Below are 17,771 nucleotides of genomic sequence, written 5' to 3'. Positions count from 1 at the left end.
ATCTTCAATTTAATTTGCTAGACAAAATAGTGCCCTAGCCTCATCTTCCTGATTATCATCCTTATTTGAAACTTCTCTTTCAGATTTTGTGATTATAATATGAAAAATAACATTTGATAAAATTGATAGAGTAATGTTTTTGTAAGAATTTATTAAAACATATTTACCAAGAATGGATTTATTCAACTTATTTTTATACCTAGTCATATTTGCCATCTGCTTATTTATAACTGTGAGTAATAATTTCGTAATTTTCTTCAATGTTTTCTTATCACTATTTTTAAATTGTAACTAGCTTATCTTTTCTCCAAATTATTCTAATCTTGGAGATTGTATCATGCAATTTTTCCTTGCAAGGCAGTACAAGATTAGTGTAGACAAACTTTTTACTGAAATTTAATGGCTCTGTAGCTGAATATTTTGATTAAATTTCAGATCACTGAGCTCAATCATGCAGTTTTATAAATAATAAAGAGATTATTTGCTCTGGTTATATCATGTCAGGTTATCTAAAAAACGTTATTAGTTGACAATTTTTGGCAGCAATTATTTCCAACTCGGTCACAATCTACACATTGAGGTATACAGTGCTACTAATAATAAAGCTTTGAAGCTGTAACTTTATGAAGCCTTGTTTGATAGGAAAATAAATATATATGAAGCAACTGTTCACATTTCACATATAGTATCAGAGATGGTGAGAGGGGACCCCTGGTACACACCAGCATTATGGATTTCAGATATAACTTGTTGAAATATTTTTTAGTTATGATGAGGTTTGCTTCTGACAAACCCTAAATTTATATTTTGTACAACAATAAGTAGAGGAAAAAATGTTAAATATGCTTCTTAAAATTCGACAAGACACCTAATACCAACCTATGTCTGCAAAAATTTGCACTTTATAATCCAAGCTAGAGCAATTATATGTGTGCATAGTTATTGCGTGAAGTGTTGGTGTGGTTTTCATACTATATGCATTGTCTTAATTTAATGTTTTGAATATAAAAGTTCCAGGCCCATGTTTTATGTTTGTGGTTCCTGCTCTGTCTTACACCCATGCCTTGAGTCTGGGACTTGTACCTTCAGTTGGGGACTTGTACCTTTAGTTGGGGACTTGTACCCTCAGCCTGGGATTTGTACCCTCAGCCTGGGACTTGTACCCTCAGCCTGGGACTTATACCCTCAGTTGGGGACTTGTACCCTCAGTTGGGGACTTGTACCCTCAGTTGGGGACTTGTACCCTCAGTTGGGGTTTTGTACCCTCATTTGGGGACTTGTATCCTCAGTTGGGGACTTGTACCCTCAGTTGGGGACTTTTACCCTCAGTTGGGGACTTGTACCCTCAGTTGGGGACTTGTACCCTCAGTTGGAGACTTGTACCCTCAATCTGGGACTCATACCCTAAGTCTGGGACATGTTCCCTCAGCCTGGGACTTGTACCCTCAGTCTGGCACTTGTACACTTAGCCTGGGACTTGTACCCTTAGACTGGGACTTGTACCCTCAGCCTGGGACTTGTACCCTCAGTTGGGGACTTGTATCCTCAGTTGGGGACTTGTACTCTCAGTTGGGGACTTGTACCCTCAGTTGGGGACTCGTACCCTCAGTTGGGGACTCGTACCCTCAATTGGAGACTTGTATCCTCAATCTGGCACTCATACCCTAAGTCTGGGACATGTTCCCTCAGCCTGTGACTTGTACCCTCAGCCTGTGACTTGTACCCTCAGCCTGGGACTTGTACCCGCAGCCTGGGACTTGTACCCTCAGCCTGGGACTTGTACCCTCAATCTGGGACTACTTCCCACACCCTGAGACATGCATCATGAATCTGACATTTCCATGTAGCCTCTCAATAGCAACAAATATCCCTGTTTCTTGCAGCTGTGCGCCGTGCTGCTGCTCACAAGTCATAAGTATGCTGATCTCACGGACAGTCCCTGCGAGCGCACCTACAGTGATGGCACCAAACTACTTCCATTCCCTTCACTTGTGAAAGATGATCCTTCACTTACATTGTCTGTTGTGGTGCCAGCCTACAATGAAGAACTCCGATGTGAGAAAATATTATGTGTTTTAATAACATTTGTTTTTTTTTTAACTTTGATGGTTTTAACTACAGCTTATTTATATAAATATGATATTTTCTTTGATGTGTATTGAAGTTGATTCAAGTCGATTAACTGCAGTGTTTTCTATTAGTTCAGTCAACTGAATATCAAAAATTTAGAAAGAAATTTATTCAAAAATTATTTGAGTTCAGTGTGAAGTCTCTGGTCATGATTACTTGATTTTTCTTTGTAGAAAAATTAGATTTTGATCACATTAAAGTAAGTCAGGTGTTCAAAGTCAATGATTCATCATTTCAAAGGCAATAGGGATAGTTGATGGATGTGTGTTCAAATCATTACCTGTCATGCTAACAAGCGCTTGGAGTGCCTGAATTAAAACACTGCCCTGCCACCAGTGCCTGTAATGCTGTATGAGTGCCCGAACAAAAATACTGCCCTGCCACCAGTGCCCGTAATGCTGTATGAGTGCCTGAATTAAAACACTGCCCTGCCACCAGTGCCTGAAATGCTGGACGAGTGCCTGGAGTACCTGACGGAGCGTCGTGATGGCGACCACAAGTTCAGCTTCGAAGTGATCGTCGTGGACGACGGCAGCACAGACGCGACGTGTGATGTGGTCGCGCGCTACACGCAGCGCTACGGCGCCGACACTGTGCGGTGTCTCAAGCTCTCACGTAACCGTGGCAAGGGCGGTGCCGTCAGGATGGTGAGTGAACTTCTGGGCAATAGGCTCGTTTATTGTTGTTTCTAGTTTATTGTTGTTTCTAATATGTTATCTATGTGTTGTTCTTGGTCTGTAGTCTGTAGGTTTGTGAGCTGTTCTTTGCCACCAGAGAGATGGTCTTAAACTGCCCTAAGTTCTGTTCCTGAAGCTTGTAAAACATATTTTGTTATCTAAACATGGACCGCTTCTGATTTGTCTTGGCTTGCTCAACCTATTAATTTAGAACTGGAATAACTTAACAAACTTATAACAACATTTTAAAAATTAAAAAATTAACTTTGTTGACCACCTATGCTATTGAGGTTATTGAGCCTTGTTATGGTGGGATGCTATGTATATCTATTGCTCTGTTTTACTCAGTTAGGCTTTGTTCACACCATACTGCCAGGCACGTGCCAGTCGCGGTCCAGTCCAACGAGTGCTGGTATATTATGTAACTGTTATGCTGGTATATTATGTAACTTTATTGCCTTGTTGCGCTGGTATGCTATGTAACTCTATTGCTCTGTTACGCTGGGATATTATGTAACTCTATTGCTCAGTTATGCTGAGATTCCATGTAACTATTGACCTATTAAGCTGCTATACTCATTGACCTGTCAGGGCGTGTTGCGTGCCCGGGGCTCGCTCATCCTCTTCGCAGACGCCGATGGTGCCACCAAGTTCCCTGACCTCGCCAAGCTCGAGGCCTCGATCGCCCAACTCTGCCCCGGTGGGTAACTTACGCGCGACCTGTGATGAGGCACACGCGTGTAATTATCACAATTATACGCGTGTATAGTTATTGTGGTAATTTACTCGCGTGTATACTATTATTGCGTGAAGTGTTGGTATGGATTTTATGCATGAAGCAGAGTGTCTTTATTATACAATGGAGAGGGTTTACATGCGTAAATCTGAGTGGCTTTGTTCTATGATTGACACATAGTTTACATTCGTAAGTATGAGTCTCTTTATTTCGTCAAAAATGAATCGAATCTGTAATAATAATCATCATCATTGATATCTTCTTGAATTTAGAAGTTATTTTTGAGAATATCAAGTTGATCTTTGGGAATCTTTTTTTCAAGCTCAACGGAAGGATTTTGCCGTGATTTTTCTTACAAAAACAAGCATTGAGTACATAAGTGCTGACTTGTCAAGCAATCATGGGATTGAAGTCATTAGCATGGCTCTCATAACCTCACTGTGCAGACGTCAAGACATTGAGCCCTAATGCTACTTCAGCATAGACTGCCCGACATAATATCGTCTCGGGCACTAATGATCTCTCAAGACAGACATTTAGAAATTGAGCTTTAATGCCCCTCCTCCCCAAAGGCGTGTCGGATCTATGATTCGTACTTGTGCAGACGTCAAAACATGGAGCACCCTGAAGTATAAGCTCCTCGACATAATGACGATTTGAGCACTATTGCTCCTTCAAAACAGGCTGCATTACAGCTCCAAGTGTTTGTGATTATTAGTATAGCGGTAAAGGCAGGAGTATTGGTGTTCCCTAATACCCCTGCTCCCCAAAGGCGTGGTGGATCTCGGCGCCAGCGTTGCGGTGGTGTGCGGCTCTCGCGCTCACCTCGAGAAGGATTCTGTGGCCCACAGATCTCTGTTTAGAACGCTGCTCATGTACGGCTTCCACAGCCTCGTGTGGCTCTTCACCGTCAGGGACGTCAGAGATACCCAGTGTGGCTTCAAGCTCCTCACTAGAAGAGCTGCTAGAATCATCTTCCAGAACCTACACATTGAAAGATGGTGAGTCATACACTGGGAAAAATTTGAACTGCGTGCAACGTTATCTTTCATAGCAGTGCAGCAGATTGATGAAAGCGCTGGTTGATCCACTCGTTGCCTCGTACGTCCAGGAATCATTTTAGAGGGATATATAGGTTATAGCCAATCATATCATTAATGGTTTTCTGTTGAAATTGTTTTGAAATGGGGGCTTCGTTTTTTATTTAATGAAAAGAATGTTTGTTTTGTCAGATATCATAAAGGAGATATCTTCTTAAACCATAATTTTAGCTATGCTAAATCATTTCAATTACTGTTTTATATCTGTTCATAGAATTATTTATAAGTATTGGTAGAATTTGATGGTTATTTTGTTTGCCAGGGCATTTGACGTCGAGATGTTGGTGATTGCTCAGAAGCTTGGCATTCCGATCTCGGAGGTGGCTGTGCGGTGGACAGAAATTGACGGTCGGTGCTTCTTATTGTGCTATTATTCATTAAACTTCTTAAATGGCGTAAGTTTTAGAGTATAAGTTATAATTAAGTAGGATAATGGATACTGGAGTCTCTTCAATCACTAATAAAGCTGGTATTTATTTGTTTTTAGTTCTATGTGAACCTTATTATGTAGTATGCCATCTTGAAAGTAACAACAGATCTGGACATCATGTGTGGTTCTTATTTACTTGTTGGTATTTGAAACCTAGGAAGAATACAGAATGATCACCTTTTTTGACCGCCAAGCAACTTAGTGTTTTTTTGTGTGAAGTTTGGAGTGATCAAATGGTGAAGATCAATAAGATTGAAGCAGCGAGTTGGGGCTCAAAACCCTCAACTAATGCGAAAATTTGGTTGGAATCAGCAACAGGTCTACATGACCTTATCAAAAGCTTACAAAACTTAACGTATACCAGAATTCTATATTGCGTCTAGATAGTATAAAAATCAATAATCTGTTTAAAAAAATCAATAATAATAGTAGTATAAAAATCAATAGTCTGATTGTATAAAATCAATAGCCTGTTTGTTGCTGACGCTCACGTCTCAAAGTGTGCGTTTGTGCTAGCTCATAAAATGTGTGCGCGTGTTTATGCAGGCTCTAAAGTGTGCATGTTGTGCAGGCTCTAAAGTGTGCGTGTTGTGCAGGCTCTAAAGTGTGCGTGTTGTGCAGGCTCTAAAGTGTGCGTGTTGCGCAGGCTCTAAAGTGTGCGTGTTGCGCAGGCTCTAAAGTGTGCGTGTTGTGCAGGCTCAAAAGTGTGCGTGTTGTGCAGGCTCTAAAGTCTAAAGTGTGCGTGTTGTGCAGGCTCAAAAGTGTGCGTGTTGCGCAGGCTCTAAAGTGTGCGTGTTGTGCAGGCTCAAAAGTGTGCGTGTTGTGCAGGCTCTAAAGTCTAAAGTGTGCGTGTTGTGCAGGCTCAAAAGTGTGCGTGTTGTGCAGGCTCAAAAGTGTGCGTGTTGCGCAGGCTCTTAAAGTGTGCGTGTTGTGCAGGCTCTAAAGTGTGCATGTTTGCACTAGTTATATATTGTACGTGTTGTGCAGGTTCCAAAGTGACGCCGGTGCTGAGTTGGCTGGAGATGGGCATTGACTTGGTGCTCATCTGGCTGCGCTACAGGATAGGTGCCTGGCGGATAAACCCGTCGCTCCAATAACTCTGCTGCCAGCAAATTATTTTGTTGTATTACTTCTTCTGAGATGACTAGAATTATGATGAAATTTTGTTAAATAATCTCAGTAAGTTAGAGACAGAGGTGTTGAAGGTTTTAAATTGGAAATAACGTTGATTTAGAAGGGACCATATCATCATTTTATTCTAATGTATTCTGTAAAGCATATATTTTTTATTATAATGATCACTCAGCAGAACTCATTAGATCAATGGAACTTCAATAAACGATTTAAGGAATAACACACGGATGAAATACTAATTTATTAATGCAACAGGAGATTGTTAACCTGTGAGTATTTCTATCTGACCGCCACTACCGAACAATTGTTGGTCTAGAAACAATCTGCGGGAAATATCATTCCTATTTGTAAATGATTTTTTTTTGCGTTTTTCGGCCTTTTTTTATATTTGTTTTCTTCGATCCTTTCAATCGCGATTCTATTTAGAAGCAGTTGTTCGAAACTGAACTTGCTCAAATTTGCACAATCCGTTTCTTATTTTCACTTAATTTCAAACTTTTCCTTTGCTTGACCTGCGAACATGCAATTGGGTCTTGATAGTCTTAAAATACTACCAATATTGATGATACTTGATGTGCATGTGTTATTTCTTAGCGACACTGAGCATGCCTGCGTTGCATTTGTGTTTGTTTTTATTGTTTCTAGTTAAGCCATTCCCAGGAGATGAGGTGACTGGGGGAAGTAGACGAGCAGATCTTTGGAGCGAGTGTCAGTAGCTCAGTGCTTAGCGCCATGGTAGCGCAGTGGTTAGCGCCACTGTAGCGCAGTGGTTAGCGCCACTGTAGCGCAGTGGTTAGTGCCACTGTAGCGCAGTCTTAGCGCCACTGTAGCGCAGTGGTTAGCGCCACTGTAGCGCAGTGGTAAGTGCCACTGTAGTGCAGAGGTTAGTGCCACTATCGCAGTGCTTAGCGCCACTGTACACGCAGTGGTTAGCGCCACTGTAGCGCAGTGGTTAGCGCACTGTAGCGCAGTGGTTAGCGCCACTGTAGCGCAGTGATGGCGGCGTCGAGTTGAGAGGAGCCAGCCGTAAGTTAGAACCTCGGTTCATTATTATTTCTCTTTACCGCTGGTGAGCGGCGCTTGGTTGCCGTCAAAAAGGTGGTGCTTGCAGCATGGCCCTGGGTTAGTGTCCCTAAGCAAACTGGGTACTTACCTGTGGGGATCTTAAGGAGGGTATTTGTGATACCAGCGATGCTATCATTCCAGCAGGACGCAAGTATTCCCGCAAAATGCCTACATACTTCTTAAGGTATACTTTTTCCGCCCAATTGCGTTTACAAGGCTGTGAAAACAATCTTCCTCCTATTTTCTATGTTGAATTGCTTGTTAACGTTTCGTTGGCTTAAGAGAGGAAGAATACCAAACAATTTAACAGTACTTTGCTTCTCTGTAATAACCGAGTAATGGGTTCCAAAAGCCGTAATATGGCCATGAACACTAATTTGGTGTCTAAATTAACGAATTTATTCTACAATTACCTTGATATTACTGTACCAAATTTGCTGCCAATGGAAAACTTTTCAGTTGTCTTTCGCAATAATAATTTAAGAATTTTATTTCTAATGCTGACGAAAAAAATATGGCAATCTGTGTGAAGACTGTAAATATGTTTGATTGCGAGTGATTTCAAATATTGTTCTCGTGTTTTCATTTTTGGTCTGTTTTTGATCTTTTTGGTGTGTCGATTTATGTACGAGTGTGATATCTTGCCAGTAGTGTTACCGAAGTGTTGCGTTGCCATGCGGGTCGCTAGGAGGGAGGATACGAGCTTAATATAAGCTCAATTCGTTACATTTTGTTCAGTTGCTTCTACAAACAAATTGGAGCGTTGATCATTTCACTTATAACATGCTCTTTTCACCAGGTTTCGTGATTTTCATGCTGCAACATGCTCTATGTACCTCATCAGGTATCTAATTTAGATGCAAGAAATGATTTACATTATAGCTTCAATTGATGGATCATAATTTATCGACAATCGGATTTATCCTCGTGCTTGGAATTATTTCGTATTTAGCTGATGCTGAACGTAGAAATGAAGCGAGAATCATACCGATGAATTTTTTTCCTCTTTTTGAAGTTTGCACATGTTAGAATATAGTCGTGCAATTCAGTTATTGGCGATCATAGCGTAGTTTCATACACATCCTTCCAGGAGGCTGATTAAAATGTGCTACTTGCCTCAACTCAAAAAAGGACATGGATTGATCCTACCAATAACATGGTTGCATTATATCCTACCGTTGCATGATGGCTGCCGCTGATGCAATGGATTAAAAGTATTAAAATGTTCTGTTTACGCTTTGTTCCTGCTTGATCAAACTATACAATGTAACATTCCCGTGAACTTTAGTTGCACAGATAAAAAATTCGAGTCTAGTGACCGTGATATAATCGCGTGCGACGTGGATGAATGCTCGAATGTTCTTATCCTACGACAACGTGTTGAAGGAACCTATAGTTTCTGCGATTCTCATTTTATTACATTTTAAAGCCTTAGACCATTGAAAACAAATGAAACGCAACGAAAAATAAGTTCATTTGATTAATTCAGCTACCTACCGAATTTATTTCCAGCTGCAAGTGAACTGGAATACTAAGATAAAAATTTCTAGAACGACGGCCTCGGGGAATGTAGATATGAAAGAAATCGGGTATTCCAATTTATTTAGATTTGACACATGGGGATGTATCATACGTTACCGAATTTTTTACCTACCACCGATAAATGTTGAGAAATTACGCGAAAATTCCGACCTTATGATTGAGATCAAAAAACGCTGTGACTAGTGGAATGATTCATCAGCGACCTACACATAACCACAGAAAAGTGCAAACTGCACGAAGAGGGATCGGCGATGAGACTGATGAATGTGAGCAATACTAAAATAGACACAGGACTTAATTAAAGGAGAGCGATCTTGGAATTGATATTACAACAGCTTACTATTTTATCGCGCTGCTTTCTAACGAGTTATAACTGAAGATAAATAGCCCGCCAAAAAAGTCAACGACTTGTGTATTTCTATTCTATAAATATTGAAAAAAAGCTTGCTTTGCAGCATAACACCAAAGAAACGAATGTTAACAAATCAATTGCTCTCCTTCAGATTCACAAAATTTCTAATCAATTGCTCTCCTTCAGATTCACAAAATTTTTATAATAGTTTAAAAACCTAGATTAATATAGAATAAAGATTAGTAAATATAATCGAATTTTCGTGCTTGAACGTCACTCGAATCAAGGAACACTTCATTCTTTCAGGATTTGAAATCCAGGAACACAATGAATCCGTACAATACAAAAATTATCCTAATTCTATCTTCTAAAGCAAAAGTGAAATTTAAACTAGAAGGCTACGGTGAAAAGACACTTTCTCTACTTCTGTGCGTCCAGTTGGAGCAAGAGGCTGTAAAAAATATCACGGCAGTTACAGTCTTGTAGAACTTCTCGAAATAAGGTCACATAAGTTGAAAGGTGGGAAAATGTTATGGTTTTGAGGGATGATTGTAGCGATACCTAGTCTCTTGGATGATGGGATTCTCAAGTGCTGTTCATGAACTCGTCCCCTTTTATTTGATCATCGCTGCTGATGAGCTTCACTTCGCTCAAATCCTCGTCATTTTTCCCAGTCTCAACCTTGTCCTGCCATTCACCAACGCCGTCTTTCAAGACGCCGGCTTTGCGCGCTTCGGCGGCGCGATTGGCGTCAGATTTGACGAATTTGTCGAACATTCCCGCGTATATTTGCTTCTCTTTAATTTTGTGTTCTTTGATTTTCTTATGAACACAAACCAGCAGCTTCTTGGCAGCGGCGTTCGAGGGATCGAGTCTCACGCACTTCTCCAGGTCGGCTGCGGCCTCCTCGAGCTCACCCAATTCCATAAACGCCTGGGCAGATGTAACATAAGTTTAATACAGTCCTTTGATAAATAGATGGGTCATGCTAAATTTGTTGATCAAGCCATTGAAAACGAGTGAGTTGAATTTAAAAAATGACAAATTTGCACAAACTTACCCTAAATGAATAGAATATTCCAATGCATTTTCAAGACCCACTAAAACATCCAGATGCCAACGTTAGTAGTAGTAATTCAGCTTAACCATGCTTGTCCACTGCTAGAAATATTGTGTGTAAGGAGTGTAACTAAGAGAAGACGAGTGTGTGTAAGGACCCCGTATTCTCTTAGCTTAAAAATTTCAAATACGCATGCAAAACGACCGTGAAGACGCGAATGTCATGCGCCCGGAATAGAAAAGTCCACCCTTGCAGCAGGCTGAATATTTAGAAGAGCTAGTAAAATAGTTAAAGGTAATAAATTAGCTTACCTGTCCTCTTCTATAGAGAGCCTTAAGGTTGTCAGGATCCTGTTCGAGAGCATTGCTCGCGTGCTCCTTGGCTTGAGCAAAGCGTCGCAACTTTAGCTTCGCGGCAGCCAGGTTGAGTTCACCGGCCAGCTTTAGTGCATTATTTTCTTTTTTCTTCTCCTCGGATAAGCCAGAGTCATAGCTCATGAGCGACGCTACACGCTCATATTGCAAACAAGCCAAATGGTAATTACCCGCCTTGAAATATTCAGTACCTTTATCTTTGATGATCTTAGCTTGATCTATTTTCTCTTCTTGACTCATCTCCCAGTCTTCTTTAGCTTTCTCAAAGTCAAGTAGAGTAACGGTATATTTTAGATGAGCATCAGGAGGTATTTTGAATTTATCGCAACCCGCTTCTCCAAAGCCATATAATGGAGCCAGTTCCAAAATACTGGTCTCGTTCTTCTTGAATTTTTTGAGAGCTGTATCAATGCCCACGGGGATATCCAGCGCACCTCCCTCAGCTAAATTAAACTCTACCGTCCGCTCATCAAAAATCCTGCCTTCGTGCTCACCAACGATCTTGGTTTTGACAAAAGCATATTGATTTGGAGATGCTCCATTATCACCAGGAGTCACGATGGACCGCACGATGCCTCTGTCCTTGCGATCTGGGTCAGTTAGATCTTCACCCTGCCACCACAGCAGCTCAATTTCAAACAGAAGCGTCGCATTCGGGGGGATCTTGGGAGGAGAGCCAACCTTGCCATATGCGTAGTCCGCGCGACATCTCAACTGGCAAATCTCGCCCTTCTTCATGGTCGCCAAGCCAATATCCCAAGCTTTGATAACCTGGCCTGGAAAAATAGTCATAATTATTTCAATCACGATACTACTGCACACTTTCAACAGTCGGAGATAAAATTTTCGTCCCAGTTATGAGAACAAAGCATTGAAAATTTTGATAGATCAATCAATCACTTCAATAAAAATACTTTTACCACAAATAAAAATGATAGTTAAAAGTGTTTAGTAGGATATTCTCAAAGTAAGTCCTAGAATAATTCACTGTCATATTCACAATTAGCAATTTATCTCTAGGTTAGACTTACCTTGTCCAAGTTGAAAATCAAAGGGTTCTTCTCGGTCACGACTGGAGTCAAACTTGCTGCCATCAGATTCCAGAGTGCCGACATAGTGGACAAATACTTGGTTGCCAATGTATGGACTTTCATCAGCAGTGCCCTCTTTAATTATCTGAATGTCAATAGTTAGTGTCAGTAAAATAATTATGATTAATTAAGTAGCAAGAAAAATTTGTACACCACTCCATAAAACTCCATAAAACAGTTATTCTTCATAAAACTTATCATTGTGTTAGTTGACAAAAGCAACCTAAGTTTTCTATATTTTAGAAATCCAGTGTTCAATAATATTAAGGCTAGGAAAACACAGTTTTCAGTCTAATTGAACAGATGAAATGTAAACGGCTATTCATAATAAAAATTTAACACAGTCTATCAAATTAGAAGGACCTCAACTAATAAGTGATGTTTAAACAAAATAAATGGTTTCAAGTCTGACAAATATTACACAGGTAACATGACATTTATAATGGTTCTACATTAATTACAATAAAATGAATCTTGGAAAAACTTGGTTTCCTTATAAATAAAGGTTAAGAGGAAATACATAATTGAAGCCATGAGGTATGTCTTACCGTCTTCAGAATACCGCCGTCCTTGTCAGGGGTGATGTCAACACCAGGTGGATCTTCTGGAGCTATACTAGTAACATGACTTGATTCAGTACCATCTTCGGCCATTATTTGTTGAAATGAATTTAATGCAATATTAATAAATAAATACTGAAATGATGTGATGAAAGTCATAAGTAGACAGAATTTAAATTGTGCTGCTTTTATTGAAGAATTAAGTGCCCATACATACAAATCATACCAAGACCCAAGTTAATGACTAATACCTTCTTTAAAGTAGAAATGTCCTAAACTATTGGTAACATTACATTAAGAATTATTATATACCAATATAAAATGGCACTGACTTAAAACAAGGATTTTTCTCTACATTTTTTGTTACTAGGTGCAGCCCAGGGCAGGGTCTTGATCAATGTCTTGCAGTAATTTCCAGAGTGAGCCTGCAACATCAAATGGCACTGGCTGCATGTAAGTTGATATCAACAATAAACTTTCAAGCTGCAAAACTGTGATATATTCATTCAATATGAAAATACTAATTAAGTAATGGAGTAAGCTGCTGCATTGCTTAGGAGGCTGCATATGCCAAGTTGCACCCAACTTAGCACTATATGTCTATCCAATGTGGCAGGTCAACCATGGTTAGCAAGTGGCGGCTTGTGTATCAGGTTACCCTGACACAACATGCCACATTGATATGGCAGGTACCATACCCAAAATATGACAAGGCACCATTTTAAGGCACAAATAATGATAGGATTCTAAATAAATTTTATACAGAGCAGCAGATATGACCTGGTGGTTTCAACACTATTAATACTATTATATTATTTAAATATGGCTTCATTTATAAACATATATTACTACATATAATAACCCCTACCAAATCAGATTTAGTTTAGTATTTAAAAAGTAATTAAATATAAAATAAAACCATGAAACATGACCCAACTTCAGTGAGAATAGCATAGGTGGCATTTGTAAAAAGTTTTTTTTCTTTCAGAATTACCATTGTCTATCCTTTAACCAACACAGTTGGCATATTAAATTGCATATCTGGCAATTGTCTTTTATTACAAAAATATTTTTTACATTCAAGTAGCAGAGAAATTTCTTCAACTGTAAAAAAATTTGATCTTTGATCATCTTTCACTAATTATAGCTGCATTTGCAAATTTACATTGGCAAAACAAGAAATGCATAATAATTACTGGATGTAATTTGTCCATAAAATGTACTTAGTGGATGGTAAAGGTAAACTAACCCACCCTATGTCCCAAATGGCCAAACCAGCCAAGCTAATTATCAAAATATAAGTATATCAATAGCATAGGTGAGCAGCATGCACAGGTTACACTATTTAAAATCTAGCAATTCCATCACTTTTAAGAGACCATGGCTCAATCAGGCAAAATTTTCCAAAATTGCACCTTACAAGGCCTTTTAAAAAATTGCTGGCAAAATGTATTTTTTCTCTCTTTTTTTTTTTTGAAACAAATAAAAGCCACACAGATGGGTTAAACTGACAACTACAAGCATGATGCTTTTGTTATATTTACAGGTGGCTTTTACCCAATTGGCTTGAATCCTAACTGGAAAATTGGATAGAATCGGACAAAAATGCCTGTGACTGTGAGTCTGGCAAATTTTAGCCATTCCTATATGGGCTATGCCTTCTCCCAAATTCTACATTAATAATAAGAAAAACCACCTATTCTTACAAAGGTCCCAGTATTTTTTTAAAATCATTTGTGAATTTAAAAATGATAGTTTTTACCAGCAAATTTAGGAAATTTCTGTCTGAATTATTCCAAATTGGGCTTGAATGATTATGATGGTTTGTGCAGGATTGCAGGTTATGGTCAGCTAATGAGCTAGAGCAAGATTGCATATTACTATTATCATACAGGTCAGGAAAAGTCCTACTATTTTCTGAAATATTGTGGCTCTAACATCATATACCTATATCCAGTAGGTATGAAATCTTACAGGTTGCAGCTCTACTGTCATGTATTTTTGTTCGATTGAAAAAATTGCAGTTTGCACTTTGCAAACGTGTCATTTCATAAAATTTGCAACTTCAGCAATCCACATTACTTTACCATAGGCCTACCCATAAAAATATCCTGCAGATGCAGAAGTTGATTAGCAGAACGTAATCATTGTAATGATGACAAGTCAACCTAAACATTTCAATGAGAATTGCACTTTTGCGCATAGTTGCAGTCACGTTGGAGCAGTCAGACTGCATTAATGCATGTTCAGCTTACAGTAAAGACAAATGTTATTGTTGCCATTTGACTGTTTTAGGGCAAAATTAGAGATTTGGGAGTTGGGACAACACATGCATGTACTTTGTAAATAAATATGTGGCTTGTAAATGGCTTTTCATGGCCAAAATATGGAATTCATGGCTCAAAAAAAAAAATTGAATCACAACTCAAAGCTTAAAGAACTGGAATCACGGCTGACGGCTGGCAAATCCATAAAACAACGGATCAAAAAATTCAGTCGCAACTTGCCAAGTAGCCTATATATATCCCACCCACACAGTGACACTGTTATCATATTAATACGGAACTCCATGTCCAAACTTTAGACTTTCTTCAAATGACGGATATACAAGTTGTACAATTGCCAATAAAAGTCAATACCTAAATAACTACAGCCACTAACACAAAATCACAAACTAATAGTAATAGGTAACAAGATAATGATTTTTGGACTATGGTAATAAAATTATTTCACTCAATACCTAAATATGTTCCTATGCTATAGTAGTAACTAGTAAGAGTACTAAGAGTACCTTTAGTAGTTTAGTTAAAGGTAAACAGGAGTAAAGAGGTTAGAGCCTAGAGGCTAGAGCCTTCAGCCTGCCCTAGAGGAGTTATCCAGGACCAGGACTAGGTAATTTACTATTATTTAGAAGTCTACTGCCTACTGGTAGGTAGAAGAGATCATGAGAAAACCAAAAAAATATTTCAATAATTGTGCAATATTACAACTTGAGAATAGTAAGAATGAAAACATCAAGCTTTTTACTAGAATGTCAAGTGTCAACACTTCTACAAGGCAAGGCCACATATTCAAAGTTTACTTGAAAATTTTCATATCAAAAATTAACAAAATTTTCAGTTAAGAATTTTAACTGAATCCGTGAATGCACGCTTGCACGATTGTCAACTCATCACTCGCCACCAAGTTCAATTGACGCGTCTCGGCGGGCGGCGGCCCGGCCCGCCGGCCGGCGTCTGATCGCTAATCAGTGATCGCTTCATAAATCGGCGTCGTCTGTGTGCTTACTGCTTACTAGTATTATGACTGACCATCGATTAAAAATAAAATTCTCTGGCGGTTAGTGAGATCCGAGGTTATATCAAACAATGTTTAATTACAGGCTTCGGTTTAGGTCGATCAAATACTGCACACGTCTTCATCAAATACAACGCCACCCGTCAACGGCCCAACATGATCTCTCTTGTGGCTCTTCAAATCTTCGGTGACTTGAAACTACCGGGTAGCGATATACAAGGATAGCCATAGGATTGAAAATTTAATTTGCGCATCGTTGAAATGACTACGGATCAAACCTTTTCTTACAGCAGGTAGCAATATTTGACCACTATGCTTAGTTGTGAAAATACCGCTTACGATTATGCGACACTGTCAGTACTCTCATCTGGCCAACAATGCCGTATTGCCGTTGAAAGTTGAAACGTCGCACTAACCAAGGGTACGGATGCAGCAGAAACATCCAGAATTTCTCGAAACTTCTTGATCTTGAAATGAATGTATGATATGAAAATGTCTTGATCTTGGTCAAGAAATGGAAAATACGTGCTGTTGCACTCATATTGCCCAAACAAAAAATAAATTACACATGCCGTCGAAAAATTTCAAAACGCAGTTTCATTCGCAAACCATCGTAAATAATAAAAAAGAAGAAATCCGATGGGTTCTTCGTGCAATTGTGGCTGCATTGCGGAACCGGCTTTTTTCGTCAGCTGGTACTTTTTATATATGCTCTATTTTGAGCTCAGATCGGGATATGCATCACTAAGAAGCCCGTCTTGCAGAGTACGCCAGTACGGTGTGGCTAAAGTAAACAGTCCACACAAATCTCTCTGATGGTAATCGAATAATTCTACTATAATCCAAAATTGATTCTATAAAACAACAGTTAGTCTCATCATATGGTAGTCTATATGGAGCAGATGCTACAGACGGAATTGTAGTACTATACCACGTATACCAGGCTCAGCTTTGAAAATTAGGCCAGCAGGACGATTTTGACGATCGTGGAATTTTTACAGCTGACTGCGGGTCGCTAAGCGAGTTTTATAACTTAATCTTCTAATATTCAGCGGATTGATCATTTGATGCGGTCACATACTCACAGCACATTAGTAAGAATGTGCGATCAAATCACCAGATGATAGCGTGTCAGTGTATCTAGAATTTCCTGCGTTCGCGTACAAGCGCGCGTAAACTTTTTTATTTCACCTCTTGTCCAACGTTGTGTCAAAGTCTGTGTAGCTTGTATTCATATAGTCTCGCTGCTAATGTAGTTTAATTTTTCCTTTCGATCAAAGAAACAGCGATGTACCGTATTATTTCACGTATTACAAGGAAGGTCACTGAAACAATAGTTTTTTATGTATGCATTTTTTCGGACAGTGCAGTTGCTCCAGTTACCAGGAAGAAAAATTACAATTTCTAGGAAAGAATGGGTCGAAATTCAGTACCATATCTAAGCTCATACGGCGAGGAGGCTGTAATTCAATCTTCTACGTTGATGTAAAAATGATCGATGTAAAATTATAAAATGGTACCACTAGAATGCGAAGTTAATCAAAATCTTGGGAACAGGTAATCAAACATTTGTTAGACTGACTCATTTTAAAACGCAAGAAGCGGTGCGAGATGCTTGGGTGGCCAGAACTCCTTTGATCATATGAAAGTTTAAGCCGATTCATTTTTGTCGATGAAATAGTGTAATAGTAAAAAAAGAAAGTAATGTCTCTAATATTAATAGTGTTCAACCTAAAGACTGTGTTTGAAAAATTCTGATTACACATCAATCGAGTCGTTCAAGTACTGCCACAGCAGAAAAGGAGGGAAACAGCGCAAAAGATGCACCAGAACAAAATTCAGTTTTATTCTAATTACAAAGTGCAAAGTTATATAAGCAAGCACTGCGAGTGATCAGCTTTCTCACATGGACCTTTTTATGAACTTTCGTTTTTCGAAACCGTGTCTTTCGTGTTTTCAATAGGGTTCAGAACAGTGTTATCCTTCACATAGGAAATGCCGAAATTTGTGTTCTTAATAATAATTCAAAACTTAATTTAACTTTTGCTCATTGTTAGATAAAAATATGAATTACTTTTCAATTTTTTCCCAGTATATTCTATTATCTATTGGCCTCCGCTCGCATAAGGGGGGCTTGCGCCTTCTTGAAATATATAATCTTTTCTAGATGACATGACGTGCACAAATACAAATGTCCTTCCACTTCTTTATTAAAGAAACAAT

The 17,771-nt window shown here is 39.0% G+C and overlaps 2 protein-coding genes across 2 annotated transcripts; one reads left to right on the top strand and one right to left on the bottom strand.

The window, feature by feature from the left end:
- Positions 1-148: 148 nt before the first annotated feature.
- Positions 149-8,500, top strand: LOC108674896 (dolichyl-phosphate beta-glucosyltransferase). The gene is made up of 7 exons (XM_018162883.2): positions 149-232; positions 1,884-2,055; positions 2,569-2,777; positions 3,399-3,507; positions 4,316-4,544; positions 4,906-4,991; positions 6,061-8,500. Exons 1-7 carry the CDS (start codon positions 173-175, stop codon positions 6,168-6,170), a joined length of 975 nt encoding a protein of 324 aa, XP_018018372.1. The 5' UTR covers positions 149-172; the 3' UTR covers positions 6,171-8,500.
- Positions 8,501-9,000: 500 nt separating this feature from the next.
- Positions 9,001-12,409, bottom strand: LOC108674895 (peptidyl-prolyl cis-trans isomerase FKBP4). The gene is made up of 4 exons (XM_018162882.2): positions 12,240-12,409; positions 11,632-11,776; positions 10,538-11,376; positions 9,001-10,099 (listed from the first exon to the last, which is right to left on the bottom strand). Exons 1-4 carry the CDS (start codon positions 12,342-12,344, stop codon positions 9,752-9,754), a joined length of 1,437 nt encoding a protein of 478 aa, XP_018018371.1. The 5' UTR covers positions 12,345-12,409; the 3' UTR covers positions 9,001-9,751.
- Positions 12,410-17,771: the final 5,362 nt, after the last annotated feature.

Source organism: Hyalella azteca, unplaced genomic scaffold (genome assembly GCF_000764305.2).
Source record: "Hyalella azteca isolate HAZT.00-mixed unplaced genomic scaffold, Hazt_2.0.2 contig10907, whole genome shotgun sequence".
NCBI lineage: Eukaryota > Metazoa > Arthropoda > Malacostraca > Amphipoda > Hyalellidae > Hyalella > Hyalella azteca.
The sequence above is the reverse complement of the archived record's forward strand: the minus strand, read 5'-3'. Positions and strand labels throughout refer to the sequence as shown.

What these genes read in the sequence shown, in the direction of transcription:
- LOC108674896 (XM_018162883.2), top strand. Translation starts at nt 173, where the DNA reads ATGGATTTATTCAACTTATTTTTATACCTAGTCATATTTGCCATCTGC. An exon ending in CTACAATGAAGAACTCCGAT is followed by an intron (nt 2,056 to 2,568) that starts GTGAGAAAATAT and finishes CCCTGCCACCAG; the next exon opens with TGCCTGAAATGCTGGACGAG. An exon ending in GATCGCCCAACTCTGCCCCG is followed by an intron (nt 3,508 to 4,315) that starts GTGGGTAACTTA and finishes TGCTCCCCAAAG; the next exon opens with GCGTGGTGGATCTCGGCGCC.
- LOC108674895 (XM_018162882.2), bottom strand. Translation starts at nt 12,344, where the DNA reads ATGGCCGAAGATGGTACTGAATCAAGTCATGTTACTAGTATAGCTCCA. An exon ending in TGATTTTCAACTTGGACAAG is followed by an intron (nt 11,377 to 11,631) that starts GTAAGTCTAACC and finishes CTATTTTTCCAG; the next exon opens with GCCAGGTTATCAAAGCTTGG. An exon ending in CTCTCTATAGAAGAGGACAG is followed by an intron (nt 10,100 to 10,537) that starts GTAAGCTAATTT and finishes ACATCTGCCCAG; the next exon opens with GCGTTTATGGAATTGGGTGA.